Here is a 23,156-nt window from a genome sequence, read left to right as displayed (position 1 = left end):
GGTGGCTCTGCAAGAGCTTCCCAAAGTCCTGCCCCATCACTGGAGCCATCCCAGCATCCTTTCCCCACCACACACCGGGCATTTCTATAGACACCCTGACTGTACAAACCATCTCAAGGCTCTTTGTTCTTGTTGTCACTCAGCACATGACAAAACCACTACCTTGAAAAAAAATGCAACAAAGCCAATTGTGGTGAGGGTTGTTCCTTTATTTTCTGGTAGTTGCTCGTTAGATGTCAGCTAATGCTCCTTAGCACCTGCCATTTTTGGCCAGTTTTATACCTGCTTACTCGTGTACTTAGGAGATTACTTTTTAGTCAAGTGTAAGGGCTCTAGTTTAAACAGTCTGCTTGTTTAATTAGATTTTAATCTGCATTGCTACAGAGTCAGCTACTGCTTTGTTAGTATTATTTTGTTGTCATTAAGTGAAAGCTAATGATCTGCTGGTGGTATACATTTCTTTAACAGGGCTTCCCAAGACACATAGAACTGGCTGTAATTCCTTTTGAAACAAAAAGAAAAAAAAAAAAAAGAAGAAAAAGCTTTCATAGTATCTTGGTTTTTACATTTGTACCTTAAATATTTATTTGAAATTTTATAAATAAACATTTTATAAACGTCTTTTTAAAATAAAAAATTCATAACCAGTGCGTAGCAGATATGATCCTTTGTCCAGCTTCATGTACATCCCTGGGCTACTAGTGTGGAAGGGGGAGCTGGCACCCGCCTGGCAGGGCTGCTGCTCCCCTCTAAACGAGCTCTCCTTTGTTAGCGGGTCAGCACAGTCGCTCATTCTGCTTCAAGGTGTCCCTGGACCATCACCGGCATCCTGAGGCCACCTGAGCTCTGGGACAGGCGCAGGGACCAGGGGTCAGTCCTGTTGTCCCACACACACATAACAAAAGCTATTTGTTTTTAAAACAGTGGTGTAAGACAAGAGCTTCCAGTTATGGAAACAAACAGTCATCCAGCTCAGGGAACGTGCCCTTGTGTTTTTTGCTGCTGTTGCCGGTAACACTGGTCTTCACTCCATAAACACTGAAGCATCAGAGAGAAAATAAGGTGTAGACACTCATAGATGCACTCGTAGCAGCAGAGAAAGAAGTACCCGAAGCCACCAAAGCTAGGTCTCACTTTATTTTTTTGGTGATTAGCAGTCTCCTGGTACTACGATATATAATATTTTGTTGTGTTACCTGAGGACAGATTAAAAAATAAAGCTTGATGCCACAAGCACCAGGCTAATCTGTCAAACTTTGGCTATTCTGGGTTGGGTGTTTTTCCCCAGCAAAAAGCTCCTCACAGATTTGTTGCTCATCTTCACAGATGAAGCTCCTCCGGCTTCATTTGGCAAGAGAAGACCAACACACAGGAAGAAGCACCACTTTGAAACAATTAAATTATCACCTAAAGATGGCAAAAAGCCAACTCCAACCTAAACATGTAATTACATAACATGTACATAATTACAGCCCATTTTTTTATCGGCTATAATCTGATTTTTGCACAAAAGGGATGTTGGCCTAAGAGCTCCCGAACAGCCTAGACACAGCTGGCACTTTTTTTTTTTCAGCGGATGTACAAGGCTGTAACTCCCCAATATTTCACCGACACCGACTGCCCTGCGAGAGCAGAAGATCCTGCTGCCCGCTCGCCCGCCGTCTCCCAGCAGAAGGTGTGAGCACGTTCCACGCACGATGAGCCAGATCCAGCTTTCACAGCTTAGTTCAAGCCTGCATTGGCCTGGTGGAAGGAAACAATATTAAAAGATTAGCCCTGGCTTAGTATCTCGTAGGTGGGGAGGCTGCCTGTCCAGCCTTCTGCACCTCGCACCAATGGTTTCGAGATAACAGGATCAACAGGACAAAAGCAGAGCAGCATATGCGCAATCTAAAGATTACACTGGTTTTCTGTGAAAGGAATAGCTTTATTCCATTGACCAGGAATCCCAAGACTGTTCATCAAGACTGCCTATTTTTCCAGTGCCAAATGTCTACGTATTCATCAGACAATATCTCCCCGAATGCTCACAGGCAGGCTGGGGCTGCTCCTCACTGAACATTTTGTAAGCTGTATAAAAACATTTTCATCCAAAAAGATTGGCAGTAAAAATTACAACATAGAAATGCATCACAATTTACACAAAAACTAGTTTTGTTGAACTCTATTTTCCAAAAAATAATCTTCAGCAGGTTCAAATGACAGCAGCTGGAAACAAAAATAATTGACCAAGTATCATCTTATTGCAAATTATAACCATTGACTTTGTACAAGCGTGAGCAGAACCATGAAAAAGTTTGTATTGGTTTCAAGTATACAGTGGTGATGAGCCATCGGGATGCAATTCTCATTATCGATGCTTGTCTGGGCCTGCGGTAATTGAGGACGTTGTTTCCATAGGAAATAACAGGAACCTGAAGTGAGAAGTGGTACCAACCCATAGGAATGTTACCAGCTTCTTCCATCGCCATCACTGCTGTGTACTGACTTCTGATGATTTATGGCCCGAAGTGTTAGGGATGGGGGAAAGGGAGAAAGGAGTAGCCCATAAGAACTGATTTATTCAACATTAATTTAAAACATCACATTTTAAAATGCCCTGGCACATTATCAGAAACATCCACAAAATGCTAACTCTGCCATGTGTCAATGAAGACATCGTTTGGAAAAGGAAGCGAGAGATTCGCTACGATGCCACCCTTACTTCTTCGCACGTGCAACTCGTGACAACCCACAATAAGTTCTAAAGCTGTACAGCTGAAATCAGATTGGATGTTTACTCCCAACAGTGAAATGACTGGTTAATTTTTCTATTAGTGCACAACAGTGAAAAGCTGTCTGCTGCTTCCTGTTTTGGCAACAGTATGTAAAAAAGGAAAAAAAAAAAAAAAAGGCACTTTTCGGCTGGTTGTGCCTTTAACTTGGCAAATTTGTCTATTCTGGAGGTACCCAGGCACTCCTTAAGATGTCCCCCGTTTCTGTGCATGTTTGTTTATATATATATATATTTTTTTTAAGTAAGGCAGAATCCATAAATAAAGGCAAAAAGCAGTGCAGAAAACGTGACAAACGCAAAATGTACAGAAGATGAAGAGTTAGTTGGCACAAAAGAAGCTTGTATCCAGAGCCAGAAATCACTGAACTGCACTTGACATGGAGAACAAAACTGTGCTCAAACCATCCCAACTGGTTTCCAGTGGTTTATGAGCAAATCAAGAGTTGTGATATTTTAAATATTGCCTGGTCAAGTGAAAATACAAACAAAGCCAAATCATTCTTTCCCCATGTGAAAATTGTTATAAAATCTGCACAGTAGTGTTCCCAACTCACTCAAGGAATTATTCATCATATACAACCAATACCAACTTTCTCAGTGATTTCAAAGCACAAGCAAGTGATTGCAGATCACATGATTGAGACTACATTTTATTCAATATGTCTCCAAAGGTTAAAAAAAAAATTAATGAGTAAAACTGTAACAGAATTCCATCTTAAAGTGCTTTTTCTTTCTTTTAAACTACTCATTAACTTTTTTTTTTTTCCAAATCCACCAAAATCCTTTAATGATAAACACTTGCATACCTAGAGAGCAAAGCTTTTATTGCCCTTCCCAATTGTCTGTGGTTTTCGAAGAGTACCAGAAAAGACGACCCATTCCAGAGCTCCTTGACCAAAGCATTCTGTAAGGAATCTCTCCTTACAGAGCAATCTTGCTGATCCTTCTCATAAAGAGCTTTACAAATTAGCAGGGAGACATATTAAATACAGAAGTCCTTACGTAAACCCATTCTTTAACTAATATTTTACAATGAAATGTAAGTCATCACACATCTTTACAGAAATTTGAATATTCCTATTCAATATTTTCAGAAAGATTAAAAATTTGCCCTCCATACATAAGGACAATCCTTTTTTTTTTCCTGTATAAAAACCAAAAGATTTTTTTTTTTTTGCAGCATCACAGAAAAGCAACAGTTTTACATTCACTCATTTAATGTTCACATAAAAATTCAACCACTAGCATTTGTGTATTTGATAAAATCTTCTTGACAAACTGTTTTCGGTGTCTGGACTTTCATAAGCTACTGCAGGTGAAGATGCAGTTTTCTAGAGTATTTATTGATCTGAAGCCTTTGTGGCTAAAAAAACGCTTTTGGCTTTCAGGGAAACAACCTCCCCCAGCATTGCCTCCGGCCTTGTAAAGCCGCTTCTCTTCCAGACTCTTGTAACGGCATAAGAATGGGACTCCAGTTTCAGTAGGTACCAGGCATTAAGTGTTTGAGTTGATCTGTTCCTGTGTCCATAGGATCCTCTACGGGTCTACATCATCAAGGTCACTTTTTGGTTCACCAATCATCATAGGAGACTCTGAGCCCTTCAATACACACAAGGGATGAAGAGAGAAAAACGTGGCAAGTTACTTTTGTAAGGTGCACAGTTGTTCTAAATTCAGCAATGGTTCTGACTCGAGCCCCAGGAACAAGATAACGGAGCAATGCAACACAAGACAAACATGCCTTTGTTGTTGTTACCTGCTGCAGATGTCTCTCTCCATTCTCGTTGGCAGGACTACTTTCTGACCCGTTACTGCTTCCAGACTGATCTTTCTCGTTCAGCAAGGCTGTGGCATAGGCCAGCGTGTCCTGAGTTGGAAACAGTCCAAGAGAGTGTCAGGGGCCATGGAGATAACCTTTATTCCATAATATCGCTTTTTTTGTTTTAAGTTGATTCTGAAACAATACAGCTGCTGTAATGAGATAGCTGAGTCACCACAGCTAATTGTGAGGTATTGACTAATATCATTCACGGCTTAGTTTTTTTAGGAACAACCTCAGGGTCTAGGCTTCTAAGAATGGTCTTAAGTGCACTGGAATACGCTAAGTTGCCAAAACCAAGGATGCTAACTGAAAAGCAAAAAAAAGTAAACAAAATAAAGCTTAACATCATCTCCCAAGACTGACACATACCTGTGCTGAAATAGTGCGCTGGAAGGTTTTTGCAGTTGATGTTTCATTGGACACGTTACTCTGTGGAGCCCAATAATGTTCAGACATCTGTGTAAAAAGCCAAGAAAGCCATAAAATTGTCATAGGAGTTTTAGATGTGTAAAGCCTCATCCACTTGTAATGGTAAGTGAACTAACAAGTCTGGAACAAGCTTCCTGAACCCTCTGGCAACCAGCTGGAAATCTCAGGCACAGACAAGGATGCACTTTTAATGTGGCCAGAACAGAGAGGTTATTGTCCCTCAGCTGAAAACCAGCAACCAGCTCCCTGTAGTGGTGGATTCAGGGTTTACATGAGCCAGTACCAAGTAAAAATGCATATAGCAGAACTATCCAGACCTGTCAGTTCACTGTGGCAACAAGTTGTGCCAGCTGTGCTGCCAGCATCCTTCTAACTCTGTTTCCAGTACAGGTTCCTGTGTCTGACATCTGCCTGGCAGCAGCTGTTGGGCCAGAAAGGAGCCCAGAACTGGGACACTGTTGTGTTGTACGTGCAGGGCTGGGAGACCAAGCATAACCGTGCTTGGCTGGAGGGAAACCTGAGCCAATTCTTCTGAGCTTTAAGTTTCCAAAGTGTCCTTGGGTATTTAATAAAGATGTGTTAGCCAAACTCTGTTAAGTTTAGAGGGAAGAACAAAAACTACATGTGTGGGAGCGAGAAGCTGTATCTGTCAACAGCTATGTTTTGTGCAACGTTGCAATGACTTGGTGAGGAATCCACTCATTTATGCATTCTCTCACATCAACACACAGGCAAAGGAAAACTGTTTTTTAAAAAATGTGAAACCTTCTAACAGGAATATAGTGGCACTGAAAGCTTCCCACGTGGCAAGGAATAATCACTACGATCATTCACTCTTGGTTTTACTCACTGTACAAGCATCTATGTGTGAAACACATGGGGCCCTATTGAAGTTCTTGCATGTATCAGATTTAGCTGGAACCAAACTGTTCTTGTAAAAAAGTATTTTGTCTTTAGTGTCATCTCAGAAAGCCATATAGAGCATAGAGATTTCATAATTCTCACTGTAAACATAGTAAAGTAACAGCCAAATTACCTTTTTCTGTAGCCACTGCACAGCCCAACTCCAGTGGTGAGAATTCTCCTTGAAATAATCTTTTGCAGTAGGACACCTTGGAAATTGAAATTATTTTCATTAGTTACAAACACAGCATTCTGGCAAACTTAAATCGAACCAATATATTGCAAAAATCTGAGACCGTTTCCTTATGTTTACATTGGTCTCAGTGCCAGGCTCCTGCCCTACAGAATGCAGCTGACCTTTGCCTTTATGAACAGCAATTATCAGTTGTTGTATGACAAATCCAACTGAGGTACTAATCAGTAACAATTTAACTTCATACTGACACAGGTACTTGAGACCTTTGAGCACCACTTATATCACAGTGACAAAAGGTAAAGTTGACCAAAAGTATAAAGAATAGTAGCATAGTCACAGAGGGGCCTATGGTAGGGATGATATTAAACTCCAAAACCTGTATTACTCACTTCTGGGCCAAAGTAACCAGGAACTTGACACACTGGTAACAGCGGCTGCTGTCCACATGGTTGCTGTGGTGCATCAAGGCTGTGGGGAGAAACGCATGAATTAAAAAACACAATTCAGATTTCTGTGTACCAACCAGCCTGAAAACACAGCAAAGATGCAGCTAAAATTTTAACTTAGGTGGTAAAAGTTATTTCTACAGATGTTAGCACGAGTATGTGTGTTAACCACACTGCTGTACTGCTAGGAGTTTTGAGTAATTCCACAACTCCATTGGATTAAAAATAGATCAAAGTGAAAATGCATTAATTCTTTCAAATGTGGTACCTGAATTTTAAACAGTCTTCTCCTAATGCAGTTATTTTCCCCCTATAATCCATTCTATGTTAGATAATTGCTATAGTTACATCTATCTGAAGGAAAAAAGAATTGTTTGAAACCCATACAAATGGACCAGATCACCAGCTTCCGCTTGGATCAAAATTTGCAAAGCTAGGAGAATGTTTAAAGCTGCTTCACACACCCAAACACAGTGGAATTCAACAGTCATCAAACTCTACTATGGGACATTTGGGCACAAGCCCAGGCCATTCTGACCAGGATGTTTTCTATGGCATAAATTCCCACATCTTTTAACAAAATCCTTTGACTGAGGAGAAGCACAAAGATTTTCACAGAGCTTCCACAATCGGATTTGCTACTCAAAAGTTGCTCTGTCCTTAGCAGTTATTGAAGATCACTGCAGTGAAACCCCTAAAGTTGGCAAATAATCACCAGGGAACTGCAAATTGACAGTTTTTCTACCACTGAAGCACAGCAGATGATTAAAATTACAGCACTGGTGTACTGCAAATTATGCACAAACACCCTACTGAGGACCATAGAAAAGTACTATTTGCTGATTTTCTTTCTTGGAGAAAAATTAGTCAATGTGAGGGACAGGTCACGGTGCACGTGCAGCGAGGCTGGGTGCTGTTCTGTGCTGTTGCAAGGCAGCTCCAAAGTAAAACTACAATTGCCACTCCCAGAACTCAGCAGTTCTTGAAGCCTTCAACATAAAAATCCAATTGAATAATTGCAGCTCTCCTCTGTAGAGGATAAAAAGGTCACGTATTGCCCAAGTTACAGAATAGAATTGGTCCAAGCGGGAACAATTTATCCAGAAATAAAATATCCACTTAGCTATTCGCTTACACTGCTGCACATTATTTTCTATCAGTCATACACGGAAAGTACTAAACCGCACAGCACTGAAGTGTAAGAGAGAAATAAAGAACAAAGCTAAATATTCCTTCTCACTAAACAGAATTCAAAATGACTTAAGGTGAAAGTCAGAGTCTGAAGCAGCTCGTCACCCGAACAGCTATGACAGGGATGCTCAAGCTGCACTAACTCAGAGGTGCTGTTTGAGCACTGTGTGGTTTCCCCACATTTCTCTTGCACACAAAGCCTCTTCTCTGTTTCATATCCAGGAAACTCTCATTGCTTCTGGGACTTTTCTGCTGCTTTTGAATGCTTTAGTAACTTCAGTAAAGCTTCTGTAACAAATGGATTCACTGACTGCTGTTGTGGAAGATAATTTTTCAAAGTTAGATTCCCTTCCAGTTTGCTGTTACAGTAATATTCTAATGTTTACTTTGGATTTTCTTGGAGCATTTTTTTGGGTGGTGGTGGCTAAATCAAATGTGTCAAGTTGTCTTCCTTGAGAAATAAAAACAGTTTAGAAGGATTAGAAACCAGGAGATGATATGAAACATCATCAGCCCAAGGGTCAGTAGGATACAGGAGTGTTCACCCACTGGCTTACTTGCCTATTAATCCATTTTCAGTTTCAAAGGCAAATTTGATGCGGTCTACTTGTAATGGGTCTTCAATAACCTGTTACAAAATAAAAAGGTCAATGTAATTAAGTTGTGTGGAATGGAATGGTTTTATCCACCTCAACATGAAAAACAAATAACACTTGTAAAGTTTCATATATCACCAGATTATCAAGACAGCAGGTCAAAAAGTAATAAAACCTCCCAACTGAAGATTAAAAGATATGTGGATGCTAAAATTAGCCATGCAGTTCTTTTTTTTTTTTTTTTCCCATTCTGTATTGACACAAAATCTATCCTGTACAAGCCTTTACCCTTCACCTACCAGTATCTCATGCAGTAACTGGAATATGTTTTTCAGTTCATGAGGTGGAGCAGTTTCCAGCTGAGTCTGCATGCAGGAAATATGAAGTTACTTAGTAAAATATGCTGATGATGCAAAAAATTACAAGACAATTTTACAGATGTTTGAAAATGTGTTGTTTTAAACAGTAAAAGCCTAAAATAATCTCCAAACCCCCCAACGCCTCCCCAATCCAACAATCTGTACCGCTTGTTCTGCACACCCCAGTGTCATTGTAACCCACGTGTCTCAGTAAAATCAAAGTCTAGAAGAAACACTTGTGCAAAATTCGATTCTCTCCCTACCTTGATGAAGTGTAGCACAGTAAAGGAGAAGTGCTCGTTACAAAAGCAGCAGTACACCACCATCTCAATGAGAACTGACAGAGATCCAGTCAGCTCTCGTAACGCATACATCACCTAATGGAAAAGTGTAAACAATTTCAGATACTGTAATAAAATTATTTAAATTTGTAACAGAATGTTAGCCTTTTCCAGGAAGGAGGCAGCTTTGTCTCCAGCACCTTTCCAGTCCAGTGAGCTGAACCTCTGCCCTCCTGACCCACCACCAAGGGTCTGGTCAAGCATGATCCATTAGGTCAGAACGATTCAAGGCAGCATCTCCAGCTGACATGGTATCTGACTGCATGGGCACTTGCAAAATGTGTTCAGCTGCCTTTGCTAACTTTGTAAACTCTCAAACCAGATCCCTAAGTGTAGGGATAAACTAGTATAAGAAGGGGTCAAGAAGAAACCGAAGGTGCCTTCTTGTTTAGGCTCAAAATAGTAACCTTATACACCCCAGCTGGCTGCTTTTTAACATGACGTGTTTTTCATGTAAGGATACTTATCAACAAAATCACATCAGAGCAGCTTTTAGGTGTAAGCGGGGCAGAATTTAGAACAGATACCTCCATTAAGTAGGGTTTTCCCTCAGACAGGAATAACAAGGCTTCCACTTCTTCATGGAGCATCAAAAGTGGACCTGAAGTGGTGATGCTTAGAGGTGGACGCTGCTTAAAAAGACCAGGAGCTATAACAGCAAATACAAAAACAATCCACTAATAAATTAGTTCGTTCTACACACCTTGAAGACACTGCTGCTTATTTGGCACCTTGTCACCTCTAATGACATTCATCTCAACTAGCTTATAGCTCATATGGTGCCACTCTGAGTAATGATCTCTTGCACACTGAAGTGCCATTTATTTTAGTGACAACATAGGCAAAACGAACTACAAGAAGGTCAAAGCAAAATGTTCATATTTACTATCAGTACTCTGAGCCTTAGTTTCATTCCCAATCACTGTTGCACATTCATCATATTCAGCATGTTTACCTTTCTTTTACTTTACGATTTTTTACCACCTCTAACTCTAAACAGAAATCAAGTCATTATTATAAAAAGACAACTTTAAATTCCTCTCCCAGTAAACTGAAGATCTCAACTTGTTCCTTTATTATCTTTATTTGGATATTTCTGCCTCTTGTAAGAAATATCTAGGAGAGTATTTCACTGCTTGTTATTCAGTAGCTCAGTCTAAATACTCCCCTTGAGATTAGCAAAAGGTATAACAAATCTAAGCAAAATATTAATACAGCCTGTTTGGTTGTGAGTCTGTTCCAGCCAACAATGACACAGCCCGATTCACTCACATGAGGAAAGACCTTTTAAGCACATGGGGGAGGAGGGGAACGCACAATAATATTAATATAAAGATTTCTCCACACCCCAAGTGCCTGTAATACCTTATGTTTGCCACAGCCTCTTAGTACATTTACAGCCAGATAAAAAGTAATCAAACATATACGAACCATTACTGCCTTAAATTAAAAGTTATTGTATTTTCCTCACTGATACTAAGTTACTCCCAGGCAAAGTAACTGAAATGTAAAGTCGCCAAAAGGCAAACACGCAACTCTTACCAACATTTCTTTGTGAAGAGACATCAGAATGCAAAACCAGCAGTGCTACAGTATTGTGAAGATATCCAAACTCACGTGCTTGTGCTGAACTCCACCTGCGATTCTGCTTGAGCCAAATAAGAGATTTAATTAACTTTTGATTGGTTAATTTAGATAACTTCTGTTAGGTCAAAATAAAACAATGTCCTTAATGGTCCATCACCATGTTCTAATTACTTTGAAGTTGGTGAAAATTTTGTTATTATCAAAACCAGGATGCTCACTTCTGCCAAAACAGCCCATTTCCACTCTAACTACACATCGGTAGATTAAGACTTGCATGAAGTTTGCAGAATAATCCAAGGATTCATCTATCCTACCACATGAAAAGTATTTAAGAATTTAAACATCATAAAATCACAAGGATAGAAAAAGTACAGCACAACACATGCTACATAAACTTTACCTGATTATTTTGTCGGTTGGGGCCAAGGAGGAAGTTGATCATGTGCCTCAGAGCAGAGTGTCTGAGAAGAAGACTGCAAGCCCTTATACCCTGCTGTTCAGACAACAATAAAAAGTTACATTTCTGTGCTAGTAAAGAGTTAGTGCTCTAGGAAATAAAAAGTAAAATGCAAGGGCTAAGCACTGCATTTGTTATTCTTAAAAAATTAATCACACAGTTCAACAAGGTACACCTCTAAAAAGCTGTTTCATATAAACCACATCAGAATTAGCATATGCAAAATAACTGTCCTATAAAAAGAAAAAAGAACTGGGGTGAACAGTCCAGTCCAGTCACACATATATATATACACACACACCACACATACACGTATTTTTAAGAACAGTCAAGAACACCCCCACAAAACAGAAACCCAAAATTCAAACTCTGGATATGACATCTTCAATTGGCATACTTTGGTGCTGTATTTTTGTGTTATTTTATCCTAAGTCAGTGTTCAAAGCCATTTCCTTTTCAAAAAAAAAAACAAAAAAACAAAAAACCAGAACAACAACAACAAAAAAAGAACAATAAAAGTTCTGGAAGAGTTTCACTGTGTTGCTTAGACCTCCTATGAGTATGGATGACTGGCTGCTTTACTACTGTCCTTTAAAACAGCGTGAAAAATGAATGGCTTCTTACCTTCTGTACAAAGTTATTGAATAGCAAAAAGTACTGAGCACAGTTTTTACAGTTTTCAGGTACATCTTTATCCAGAAGAGCAAGTAGCACCTCCAACAGTTGATGTAGACTTTTTAACTGTGAAAAAATTATTAAATTGAATGTAAAGAGTTGTCTACCATAAAAACCATAAGCGTTTCACATATCAGAGTTACGGTATAGTTAACAAAATCATTTGTGCGGTCAGACAGATTTGCTGTGATGAGTATCAACACCTAACATGGGATTGCAGCCTTTCAACTTTTAATTCTTCTGAATGAATGCTGCATATATTAAAGATAAAAGTCAAGAAAGCATTAGCATGTAGTTGACTTACTCAAAGAAGCGGAACTCAGTTACATAACCTTGCAATATTTTTAAAGCAAATCAAATTACTCCTCAGGCTGATGTTCAAATGTTCCAGTTGTTACAGTAAAGCAAAACAAATGAGATGTCACTCAAGGTCTCACCCTAGCATACTATCACACTAAGCTATGCAAAAAATGACGTTACAGTTTAGTTTGCATCAAAGCACACTACAGGTATACACAGTGCTATATAATTTATTACATCTCAGTTAAAAGATAGCAACTAACAGCCAATATAAACGAACCAAAAATTATATTTGTAAATGTTCATCTCCCTACTACTGCTTTCAGCTTGTAGGACCTCAGAACAGTCTTTCCTTAAATCTCTAAACACTGTTTCCAAACTATTAAAAGAATATGCAATACCAATTATAAGATGATTTGAAATCAGTTATACTTCAAACTTAAAATTCTGAGAATTACAGCAGCATGTTCCCTCCCAGGGTAGGAACAGATGAGCACTAACCTATTCAAGTAATGAAGAGCTACAAGCAGCACCAAGACAAGGGCATTTCACCCTGTCATTTACAAACCACACAGCGTTGTCTGCAAATACAGCAAGAGCCTTTCGGTGGGGACAATCAACAGGCTGGGGGTGAGGAGGTGATACCAACCTTCTCCTGATAAAGCAAGGCACTGTCGAGGGTTTTTTCAAGAACGGTGGCTACAGCAACTCGCACCTCTCGTACGCTGCACTCCAGGAGGAAAGTCCTGGAAGATAAAAGGCGAAGCTGCAAAGAGAACCGGAATCAACGGGTACACACGGATACTCTGATTAAGTGTCGTGTTTATTGTGGTGTTGGTTATTTTAGAAAGGAGAACAATCCAGATACTTCTTGTACTTCTGTGGATAAGCTTTAACTTATTTTCCTGCACTCCTGCTTATAGCTGCTAAGGCCTATCGTATTACTTTATATTTATTCATCCAAGTAACAACAAAGCTAAAACTAAGAGCTATCATAGAATCCTGTCTTTCGACTCAACTTCAAAGATAAAATTTTCTTTACATTGACACACCTCACTAAGTGTGTCGGTTCTCCAATAATGTGTCTTGGGTGTTTTCAAAACATCTATCAGCTGATCTTGAACTTGGCAAGAAAAATTCTTTACAGTTTATTTGTGACCTTTGTCAGGTAAGTATTTAACTTACCTTACCCCAAACACTTTGACCACATTCTCCTTTCCCACCACTTGTAGGAGTGACCAGACACAAACACATTCCAAGGTACTCCACTGAATTAAACATCTCCATCCTCCTCCACATACTCTGCACTGTTTTATTAGATTTTCAGCATTACTCAGCTGCACAATCATAGAAAATACTAGAAATAAACACCTAAGTGATTATCTAGAGTGTCTGTTTAAAGAATGTGCACAGACAGCTCTTTGGGAATATATCAGTATCGGTCAGATCATGTTATTAGGAAGCTTTACCCACATGAGACACAAAACACCTAAGACAGAATTACCAGTACTTACTTGACAAGCTCCCGGCCCTCTGGCCCAATGAAATATTCAACTAACCACTGACAGGCATCGATGCTTTTGGATAGCAGTGCATCTATGGTGGCAATCCATTCTTCTGTGTCAGCCCTTTAACAAAACAGGGACAACTGTCAGTAAGGAAAGAGAAAAAACACCTCCAAAACCTAAGCTGTGTTTCTTGTTTGCCCAATATAAAGAATTTTTACTTTAATTGAACATACATCAGCTGTCTTAAGAAGTATTTTGGAACAACTTGTTGCCTTTAAATCCATTAAAGCCTTTCCAGGCCCAATCCAGTACCACTGAAATAATGGACAGCCAGGAGAGGCAGCAAACTGTCAGGTTATACATGACCCTTATGCTCCTTTCAGATTTCTCTATGATGGGATTTCAGTGCAAAGCAGAAATGTGCTGCTACTCCAGTGAATGTCCATACTACCTGCAGTATTTCAAGGTGTTACAGGCACAACAAGCAGGAAAATATGTTGTTACAGTACCCAGAACAAGGCCTTACCTGAGTTTCTTCTTGGTTCGGAGATAGGTTTGGAAGAGGAATTGGACTGCTAGCTGTAAGCTCACCTTTGCCATGCATGGGTAATAAGGATGCTTTACCTTAGTCTGAAAGAGACGGCAAATTTACTTCAGAGCAGAAGTGTGCCTGCAGCACATATGCCTTCTTTTAAACACATCAACATGTTCCGTTCAAGTAGCTTACTTCATTTAGAAAAAATAAAACAAAGCATTTTTCTTTGCTAAAAACAGTCTCCAGTACTGATGACGTTAGTCAACAAACAGCTAAAACAGGAACAAACTTGCTGTAAGGCCCATTAGATCTGTGGATTTAATACATTTAATAAATGCTGGCTTGCTTATTATTCCATTTAGAAAAAACTTGATTAGTAAACTGTATTGCCAACGAAAGCACCAACTTTGAGGTGACTAACACCCATTTTTGGATCTTCCATATAGAGAAGAATTTTTGTCCCTCTAGAGCGGGGTGTCAAACTCATTTTCACTGGGGGCCACATCAGCCTCGTGGTTGCCTTCAAAGGGCCAAATGTAATTTTAGGACTGGATCAATGTAACTGCTCCTACATACAGTCCTAAAACTATGTTCGCCCCTTTGAAGGCAACTGCGAGGCTGATGTGGCCCCCAGTGAAAATGAGTTTGATGCCCCTGCTCTAGAACTTAGTTTGCATTGTTACAAAAACACGTGTGCTATTTCACAAATTTTATTTTGGTACAATGATGTTTCTCCCACTACTAGAACAGGAGGCTGGAGTCTGCTTTGAGACAGATGTTATCAGCGTGAAAAATTATTGGAGACAATGAGTTGCTCATCTGGAAAAGAAAAATCATGTTAACTCTTCCAGTTTTCCTGGTTGTGACCCAAATAGCTTCTGTGGCACTTTCTACTCAACATATTCTGAATAGTCTAGAATGAAAATCTAGGTACTTACAGCATTCAGTGAAGCTAATGACAGAACAAAACTGAAGTAGTCACTACTGTAGACATCTCTGTTCTTCATAAATTTCAAGTTTTCATCTCTCACCATCTGTACAATAAGGCAAAAAATATTAAAATGTTATCAAAGCACACTCCTCTAACTAAAATTGCATGTTTTATGTATGTGTGGTGTTTAAAAGCCAGTGTCAGACCAGCAAGATGGTGTGTTCAGAAGGCCAAATATATACAAGATTACAACCTCTCCTGTACAGAGCAGAGCTGCCAGCCTGCAGACCAAGACGCTCCTCTATGACAGCGAATATCCATGTTCTACCACCCTGCCACTGCTCTTCCAATGCCGTCACACCTCCAATTTTCTGTCCTGACTTGCAAACTCACCTTCAACATCTGTGTTTTCCCCTTTGAGATCATATTCAGTATTACAGAAGCTAACACATGAACGGATTGAAGCTGTTTTGGTTTCTCTTACTTCTCCTCCCCTTTCTACACTCTTGTGAAGTCAAGAACGTGAGGATGACTGTAATTTACCATCATCTCCATTACTCCTCAAGTGTACTTCAAATGAAGCATCTTCTCTGCTCTTGTCTCTCCCTGCTTGCATGCCGACTGCTGCTCATGTTTGACTCATTTGCATGCACTTTCTTCAAAGCAAAGAATGATGGGCCAATTTTGTGAGAAGGGACAGCAAAACCTACAGTAATGTATCACTAAGCAACTTGTTAAGAACTTTACGTCAGAATCCAGAATTATTTTCTAGCTTTGCTTTCAAGAAAGGAATTACTTCAAGGCCACCTTCAAAGTTATTGTATTCCACTTACCAGGTGCTTAAATTTCATGAAAGTATGATTTAGTTGCCACTTTCAGAGTGCTTTACCTGATATATCCGCACAGGCATCTTCTCTACAAAAAGTCCCTTTTTTTCTCCTTTTCGAACCAGCTTAGTCAAGATGGAGAGGCGATCGCTGTTGGGCCTGTGGGGTCGAGGTGATGACTGGGGTGAAATTTCTGGTGAAGATGGAGCAGATCTGAAACATATACAAGCTCCAAGTGAATAATGAAATCCTGTGACAAATTTACAGTTCAAGTTTAAAATACCAGTAGGCCAGTATAATCAAGGCAAATTTAGATGACAATCTAAATACTTTTTGAGGCTGTCAGTCAGCTCAAACTTCTTACTGTAACAGTGACAGCAGCATGGAAGGGGAGGTTGTAAAAGCAATAAAAGACTATTCACTAAGCAGCTTAAAAAACAAAACAGAAGGGTGAGTATAGTCCTTTTTCAGACAGGAATTATTAATTTCATAGCTCTGGAGATAAGGTCAAGATATCAACAAAAGAGAAACCTTTACAGACACCAGAGGAACTTACAACGAGAGGTCCTCGGCTTCCTGCCGCACCACACTCACTCGACTTTTCTTTGGTAAGACTGGAGAGTTCTGATCAGACACTCTCTGGTAAAACAGCATGTAGGCATTCCAGTAGCGCCGGCGCACGTCAGGGTAAGGGTTTGCTGGTGGAAGAAAGGCATTTGATTAAGGCTTCTGAAGGTTTAGTATCTTTTTCATCCCTATAGGGAAGTGAAACCGGGTGTGAAAGTAATACACGCTGTGGCAGTATAAAGTCATTTGTCAGAGCAAAACATCAGTCTATGTTAGCGAATAACAAAAATCCGAATTCTAAAATATTTTTGCAAAAAGCATATGTATTTTAAAAAATAATTGTCATAACTATGAAACAATTGAATATTGGTGGAAATGTTTTTGGAATTAATTCCTTAAAGTGTTGAAACGTTTAACTATATCATGCCACACCATGTCCTATGCACAGTCATTTTCACAAGTCTAAAACAAGGCCTGTTTTGTGGTTTTGTGTTTTTTTTTTTTTTAAACTATTTTAAACAAGGTGCTATTTAACTTTTGAATCTCCTCTCCTCCTAAGTCTACAAAGTGCTGAACAACAGTGAATATGGTTCAATGAACAGGCCATATACAAGCTGTTACGTTCTTCAGTAAGCAGAAGGCTTCAGGAAAGGAAGTGCTTCAAAACGATTATTAGACCAAATAAAGATACAATAGACTGAGCTCTACCTCTCCCGAGAACCAGTACGAAATATAAAGCTAGTGTAAATCAATCTTTGCTTCTGCTTACATTGATCATAGACTTTAGGTCTATACTCTCCACCAAAGCATTCATATTCCAAGGTTTCATCAGTTAAATCAAATTCTTCAACAACGGTGTCATTAAATTTATACCACTTTCCTTTTCCACATCCCCTGTGATCAAAACAGAATAGAAACACAACATAAAGTTACTTGGTTGTCTAGTAAAAAACAAAACCACCCTGAATACCCTTGAAATGACAACCTGAAATCACCTTTGTTTTGACAGTAAATAGAAAGCTTAGTTCAATGTCAAAGTTATATTTAAAAAACGAGGTTGACTAGAAATATGAGAAGTGTCACAGGAAGCCCTCAAACTGCAATACCAAGTATGCAAGAATTGCTGAAGCTTTTATAATATGGTGTCCCACATTATTGTCTTAACGTTCACAATGTTGGGTGTTAAGAAAGGGAAGAGTTTCCGATAGAGCGCTGAATGGCTCACTGGACCTTCCCCAAACAAGTAACATCTCTAGACCACTCTCAAAGGCCCCCTCCGCAAATCTTCCTGGCTGTTACCTCCTGTCCTTTATAAAGGAGTAGTAGTGCCCTGCATGTGCCTGGCCGCTGTGAACAATCACACCAACGAGCTCATAGTTTTCTGTAGGGGCAACTTTCTTCCTCGGGGAGCCTCCACCCCCTTGATCCGCGTTTCTACCGTTGTCGCCCACTTCTGAGGACGAGTCCTGGCGAGCCATCCCTGACACAGTGTAAGGTTCCATGTTCAGCATCCAAGGAAACTGTTTGAAGAGATATTTGGGATTAACCAAGAGATTATATTGTGTACATCCTTTGTGAAATTTTATGAGAACCATATTGATACTTCCCACATTGGGAACACTGAAGGAAAATGTGGTACTTCAGCTTTTTATTCTTATGACACAGAAGTTAGATGTCTTTACAGAGGATTTTGCTCTTGCTTTCTGAAAGGATCCCAAGAATGCTGCAGACAAGGAAAGCTCTAAGGAACAAGGTTTATTTTCTGTAGCATGATCATGTTGTAAGTGTACCATGTACCCAAAATAGCTGTACCAAAATGTGGGGAAAAGGAGGAACAAATAGGAAGCACTCCATGAAGCAGCATGGGGGGGGTGGTGCCAAAGAGAAAAGCTGTCTTACCCTTATTTGTTCATCATATTTAATAGAACGTCCGCTCTCCCAATCGAAGCCAAATCTCATCAGGTGAATCACCAACAGGCTAGGTAAGACCTTAATGCATGTGCGCTTCACTGTAGTTCTCTTAAAAAGAAAACACAGAGTATCACCTCTATCTATACACCTCAAGCTTCTGTAGTGTTCTTCTACAGATGCACAATTCCCCAGCCATCTCCAGCTGTTGCACAGTACAGCGATGGGATAACTACAACACGTACAGATAGTGTACTATTACAGGTATTAGTGAGTTTGTGCAGTGGGCTGGAGATGTTACAGACATTTTACCATCCTGCCATATGTCTAAGTGTTCAGTCTACAATACAAGATACGGGGAACAAGGAATGCTATCGGCATGGATTTAACCTTTTGATTACATCTTCAACGTAGAAAGAGTAAGCAGTATCTAAGTGTGGCTTGTATGACCATGTAATGCTTAAGAAAATATCAAAACTATGGCTGAATCTTCTTTCACATGCATTAAGAATCAATACCTTTTCTTTGCACTTTTCACAGTAGTATGCGTTGCTTCCTTCCAGAACTTCTCCTCTAACAAACTGATCCAATGATATTTCCAGACTTTGACATGAAGTCACACCTAGGTTGAGAGCCATGAAGGCTTCCTCACGCTCATACCTAAATACAAGGAGAGAAACAGTCAAGGCGTTGACAGAGTAGAACGTAGCCAACTTACATTAACAAGACACATACACATGCTGAGGAAAGAATATTGCATTTGCCCCACAGCCATCAACAGCTGTGATGCTGACGAAGGCATATGTCTGTACCTTCTTGTGCTATTTTGACCTACATATTTTAATAGTTATGAGAGCAAATAACCTGGTAACTAAAGCACTAAATTTACCATTACCTGTGAGGACAGTCCTTGCAGATCTTCTGATCAGAGAAGATTCCTTGAAAAGTATTCTTAAATATTTGGTCTCTTCCTATTTTCTGTTGGAGATGTAAAGTTAGACATCAGTTGGATATACTGCAGAGTGGAAGACCACGAAAGCAACAGGAATTTTAAACTTCTGGATACTATGTAGATTATAAAATAAGCCGAATGGCTCTCTGCCTTATTTTCTGAAGAACAAAGGAGAAAGAGAAAAAAAGTACCAAGGAGTTGCATATAAACAAAGAAAGAAATCCCTGAAGCTTTTACCTTGAGGTACTCATCCATTTGATCTATAAGACTGGTGAAGAACTCATAAGCATCCTGCTGTTCTCTAACATAAAGTTCCTTATTCCACATCTTGAAAATCTATAAAAATAAGTATATAAAGAAAGGTGGCCCATATACTTGTCACTAAAGAAAGTGATTTTAAAATAAGTTTGCTATTTTTACATTTTTGGACTTTTTAAGTAGGAATTACATGATCTCTAGAAATTCTGCAATGAACAAACACCAAATAAATGATTGTTAAGTAGGAAAGCTATATATATATATTCTAAAGAAAAACATATAATACCTTCCAAAAGTTCTCAGGTACATAATACTGTAGCTTGCTTTCCATCAAATGACCAAAAAGAGATTGAACTTGATAGAACACGTTGTCATCTGGATTGTCTGTATCATCATCAATTGAAAGCAAGGCCTGGAAGGAAGGAAGGAAATAACCTTATTAAATTGGTTCTTGCCAAAGTTATTATTGCGAATTGTCATGACACAACTTATAATTTACATGTTTATTGTGTGTATATATTTATGCCCACACATGTACGTGCACGGGGTTTTTTTTATTTAAACAATTCATTTACAAATGGTGCTAAGATGATGTTGCAGTTCAGGTAACAGTAATTCCAAAAAGATGATTTGACTGGATGTTGAACCAATTACCTCTGGGAGGCCAGGCTGCATATAGAGCTGCTGGAAGACGGCATTCATGTAACAAGTAGCCCCACCATTCTTCAATCCCACAAATCCTGAAATGGAGCGACTATCCACTGGCGGAAGATACTGGAATGAATGACAAACATCTTTTTGTCTTGGTAGGTTATGAAAAGCATGAGACTCCAACAACGTACTATAGCTCTTATAACCACCTTTATATGAGCTGTAAAGAGCAATTTAATGGAAATCAGGAATATAAATTCTGCAAGATTGCAAGAGCACTATATTTAGTCATCTAGACATTTAATGCTTTGCACGAATCTGTTAAAATGGCCTAAAATGTATGTAAATAGAATTGGCGATATTTAGGAAATACTTCTTTCTTATCCAGATAATAACTGACAAAGACTCACTGGAATATTTGCTTCCCTGGAAGATCAAATGTTTTTGCATTTACTCTCATCTCCTTTTTGTCATTTTAAATTGAAGACCATGGAAATTTCATGAATGAAGCAGTGAAATAGGATCGTACACAGCATTCCAAACCACGCTAATACAAATCAAAAAAAGCTTCTTGCTTACATCGAACTCCTTGGTAAGTGCAGGGTCACACTGGTGATGCATAGAAAGCAGCTCTTTTGTAATAAGCTGGAGATTGGAGGGTGAGCTATCGGCCAGCATTACTAACACTTCGTAAGCAGCTAATCGGCTGTCTGCTGTACTGCACCTAAAAAGAAAACCACATTTGAGATCTATTTTGTAGATGACTCAATTACTTCTGATTCAAGAAAGCCATAGTACTGAGAGCAAGCTGATAATTAATGTTCAAAAGGAACACTTTAGCTGATAAAACACTCCTGAGAGACTGCAAAGTGCTATTATTTTTTCTTTCTTTCGGATGGAGAACAGGGAAGAATCAAATCAAAAGAGCAACACCAGAAAATGCTCATTTAAATAACCCTCCCTTACTGACATGGAGACACCCATTGCTAACATTCAGTAGCAAGAAAAAGTAGGTACCCTAAAAAGACAGCACAGAATCAGCTGCACATCTGAGGACAAATAGACAGATACTCTATCACTGTATCAATGCTGGAGACATAATGACATATTTACAGAGACAAGATTTGAAAGAGCTAGGCCAGATAACTTGCTATAAGAGATGACCTTAGACCTAAGTTTTTTTCAGTGGATCACCAAACACACTGGCCCTTTCTTCTTAGGGCCAAAGAAAAGGCTTTATTTACTTTAAGCCAACAAAAAAGCACGCTTGAGATAACTGCAATGGAGCAAAACACTGAGGTGTAGCAAGTCCCATACGTTCAGGGGTTGCTAAATGCTCTGCTGGAACCTTCTCTGGGGTTTGTGGAAAGGCAGTGAGGATGTGCCTGGTCCAGCTCTAACACAACAGCACAAAGCACATGAGCTAATTTACCCATCCTTCAGGTATTGCACAGCAATAAGAGGAGGCAGGTGTGACACGAAAGAGGAAGCCCACTCTTTTTTCCCCATTTGATTTATTCTGTGCTATTATCAGTTATCTCAAGTGCAAGGAGACTGGCTCAGTGTTAGGTTTTTAAAAAACACATTTCTTTTGAAGGGAAAAATAGCAGAACTTTCCAGATTCTTATTTACAAGGGGCTTGGAAAGTTAATTTCCTGCTCATGCTCCAACTTAGCGAACTTCCCAAGTGATGATGGGTTTGGATTCACAAAACCAGCACTTGGTTGGGCTTGCAGTTCAACATTGATCTAACAAAGCACAGACTTTGGAAGTACAAAACAGCACAGATTTTAGGCCACGCAAAAACATACAAAAATGTTATTTGGACACTTTTGTAGGAAATGTAGAAAATTGGAGAAATGCTCCGATATTGGTATTATATGCTAGTATCTGTAGCCCCAGTGTGACATCTGCATTCATGAGATTTCAGACAAAACCCAACATAAACAAAAAACCCCCTATTTTTACTTTGGATGAAAGTCTTGCTGACTGATTGCAGCAGTGCCTGCTGGCGAATGGCTATTCAGAATAATCCTGGATGCTCGGAAGAGGAAATCATCCAACAGTGGCTTAATCAAAGAGGAACCTGTAACAGAGTAATCCACATGTACTGTTAAAGACTTATCACTGCACATGTCAGAATGTGTTTCATAACAGCAAAATCACTTGAGAGCACCATATCAACAAAAAAAAATCCAAATATTTTATCAAAGGTACTGCCAAAATTATTCCTCATAGCTCTGTGTCACTTCTACTGATGTATTAAAAAGTCTTCACGTGTACTGCCTATTCCTGAAGTCATCTGTTAGCGCTATGCAGAATTCACACCAGTCCAGTCACTTCAGAGTAAAAAGCAATACTTACCAACCATTTCCTTCTCTGCCCCACAAAGTGAGAGGAGAGTCTTGATGAGCCTCAGGTGTCCTGCTAACAGGATGTTATCAGCTTCACTGGTCTCACACTCAGCTGTGCGGTTGGGTTCAAAATTGTCCAGCCAGGTGATCTCATCTTCTAACATGGCAGCTGGGCTTATCTTTAGCTGCTCCATTTCTGATGCTGCAAGAGAAAAAGAAAACCCAGAAAAAAAAAAAAAAAATCAACAGCTCTATAAGTGCAGAATATAAATACAAAGAATTTCAAACATTTTGATAATGTTCTGTTTTTGCCAGGCATTAACACACTGGCAGGTCACGTTGAGTTAGTGAGATAGTGCAACCCCTCCGTGAAGGCAATTCTACATCTTGTCTCCAGAAGGAGGACATGGTTGGAAGCCATGATCAGGATGACAAGTGTGCCTGTACATACTTACATGTGAGGTCATCCAATAACTGACATCTCAGGTCAAAATATTCTGTACACTGGGACAAAAGTCTGAAACAGGTACAAATAGAGGAAGGTTTTAATTTAAGATCAGAAACTTTTTTCTAAGCAGTTGCTTTCA

At 39.4% G+C, this 23,156-nt stretch overlaps 1 protein-coding gene across 2 annotated transcripts in view; it reads right to left on the bottom strand.

Moving 5' to 3' along the window:
* Positions 1-2,541: 2,541 nt before the first annotated feature.
* USP24 (ubiquitin specific peptidase 24) overlaps positions 2,542-23,156 on the bottom strand; it is a 61,309-nt gene continuing 40,694 nt past the window's right edge. Inside the window, exons 38-67 of one of the 2 annotated variants that reach the window (XM_082053239.1) lie at positions 23,025-23,086; positions 22,580-22,771; positions 22,184-22,301; positions 20,795-20,939; positions 20,219-20,338; positions 19,851-19,976; positions 19,544-19,642; positions 19,250-19,332; positions 18,873-19,014; positions 18,346-18,465; positions 17,746-17,966; positions 17,216-17,340; positions 16,436-16,577; positions 15,942-16,092; positions 15,060-15,155; positions 14,113-14,216; positions 13,593-13,706; positions 12,728-12,824; positions 11,728-11,844; positions 11,047-11,139; positions 10,602-10,704; positions 9,587-9,708; positions 8,982-9,095; positions 8,659-8,724; positions 8,325-8,391; positions 6,516-6,594; positions 6,064-6,139; positions 4,968-5,054; positions 4,533-4,643; positions 2,542-4,375 (exon numbers count right to left, since the gene is read on the bottom strand). In XM_082053239.1, the coding sequence (XP_081909365.1) occupies positions 4,313-4,375; positions 4,533-4,643; positions 4,968-5,054; positions 6,064-6,139; positions 6,516-6,594; positions 8,325-8,391; positions 8,659-8,724; positions 8,982-9,095; positions 9,587-9,708; positions 10,602-10,704; positions 11,047-11,139; positions 11,728-11,844; positions 12,728-12,824; positions 13,593-13,706; positions 14,113-14,216; positions 15,060-15,155; positions 15,942-16,092; positions 16,436-16,577; positions 17,216-17,340; positions 17,746-17,966; positions 18,346-18,465; positions 18,873-19,014; positions 19,250-19,332; positions 19,544-19,642; positions 19,851-19,976; positions 20,219-20,338; positions 20,795-20,939; positions 22,184-22,301; positions 22,580-22,771; positions 23,025-23,086 (3,355 nt within the window). In that variant the 3' untranslated portion in view covers positions 2,542-4,312. The remainder of the gene's footprint in view (positions 4,376-4,532; positions 4,644-4,967; positions 5,055-6,063; positions 6,140-6,515; positions 6,595-8,324; positions 8,392-8,658; positions 8,725-8,981; positions 9,096-9,586; positions 9,709-10,601; positions 10,705-11,046; positions 11,140-11,727; positions 11,845-12,727; positions 12,825-13,592; positions 13,707-14,112; positions 14,217-15,059; positions 15,156-15,941; positions 16,093-16,435; positions 16,578-17,215; positions 17,341-17,745; positions 17,967-18,345; positions 18,466-18,872; positions 19,015-19,249; positions 19,333-19,543; positions 19,643-19,850; positions 19,977-20,218; positions 20,339-20,794; positions 20,940-22,183; positions 22,302-22,579; positions 22,772-23,024; positions 23,087-23,156) is intronic. The other variant, XM_082053240.1, reaches the window with a different exon arrangement.

This window comes from Streptopelia decaocto (assembly GCF_964273445.1).
Source record: "Streptopelia decaocto genome assembly, chromosome: 5".
Classification (NCBI taxonomy): domain Eukaryota; kingdom Metazoa; phylum Chordata; class Aves; order Columbiformes; family Columbidae; genus Streptopelia; species Streptopelia decaocto.
The sequence above is the reverse complement of the archived record's forward strand: the minus strand, read 5'-3'. Positions and strand labels throughout refer to the sequence as shown.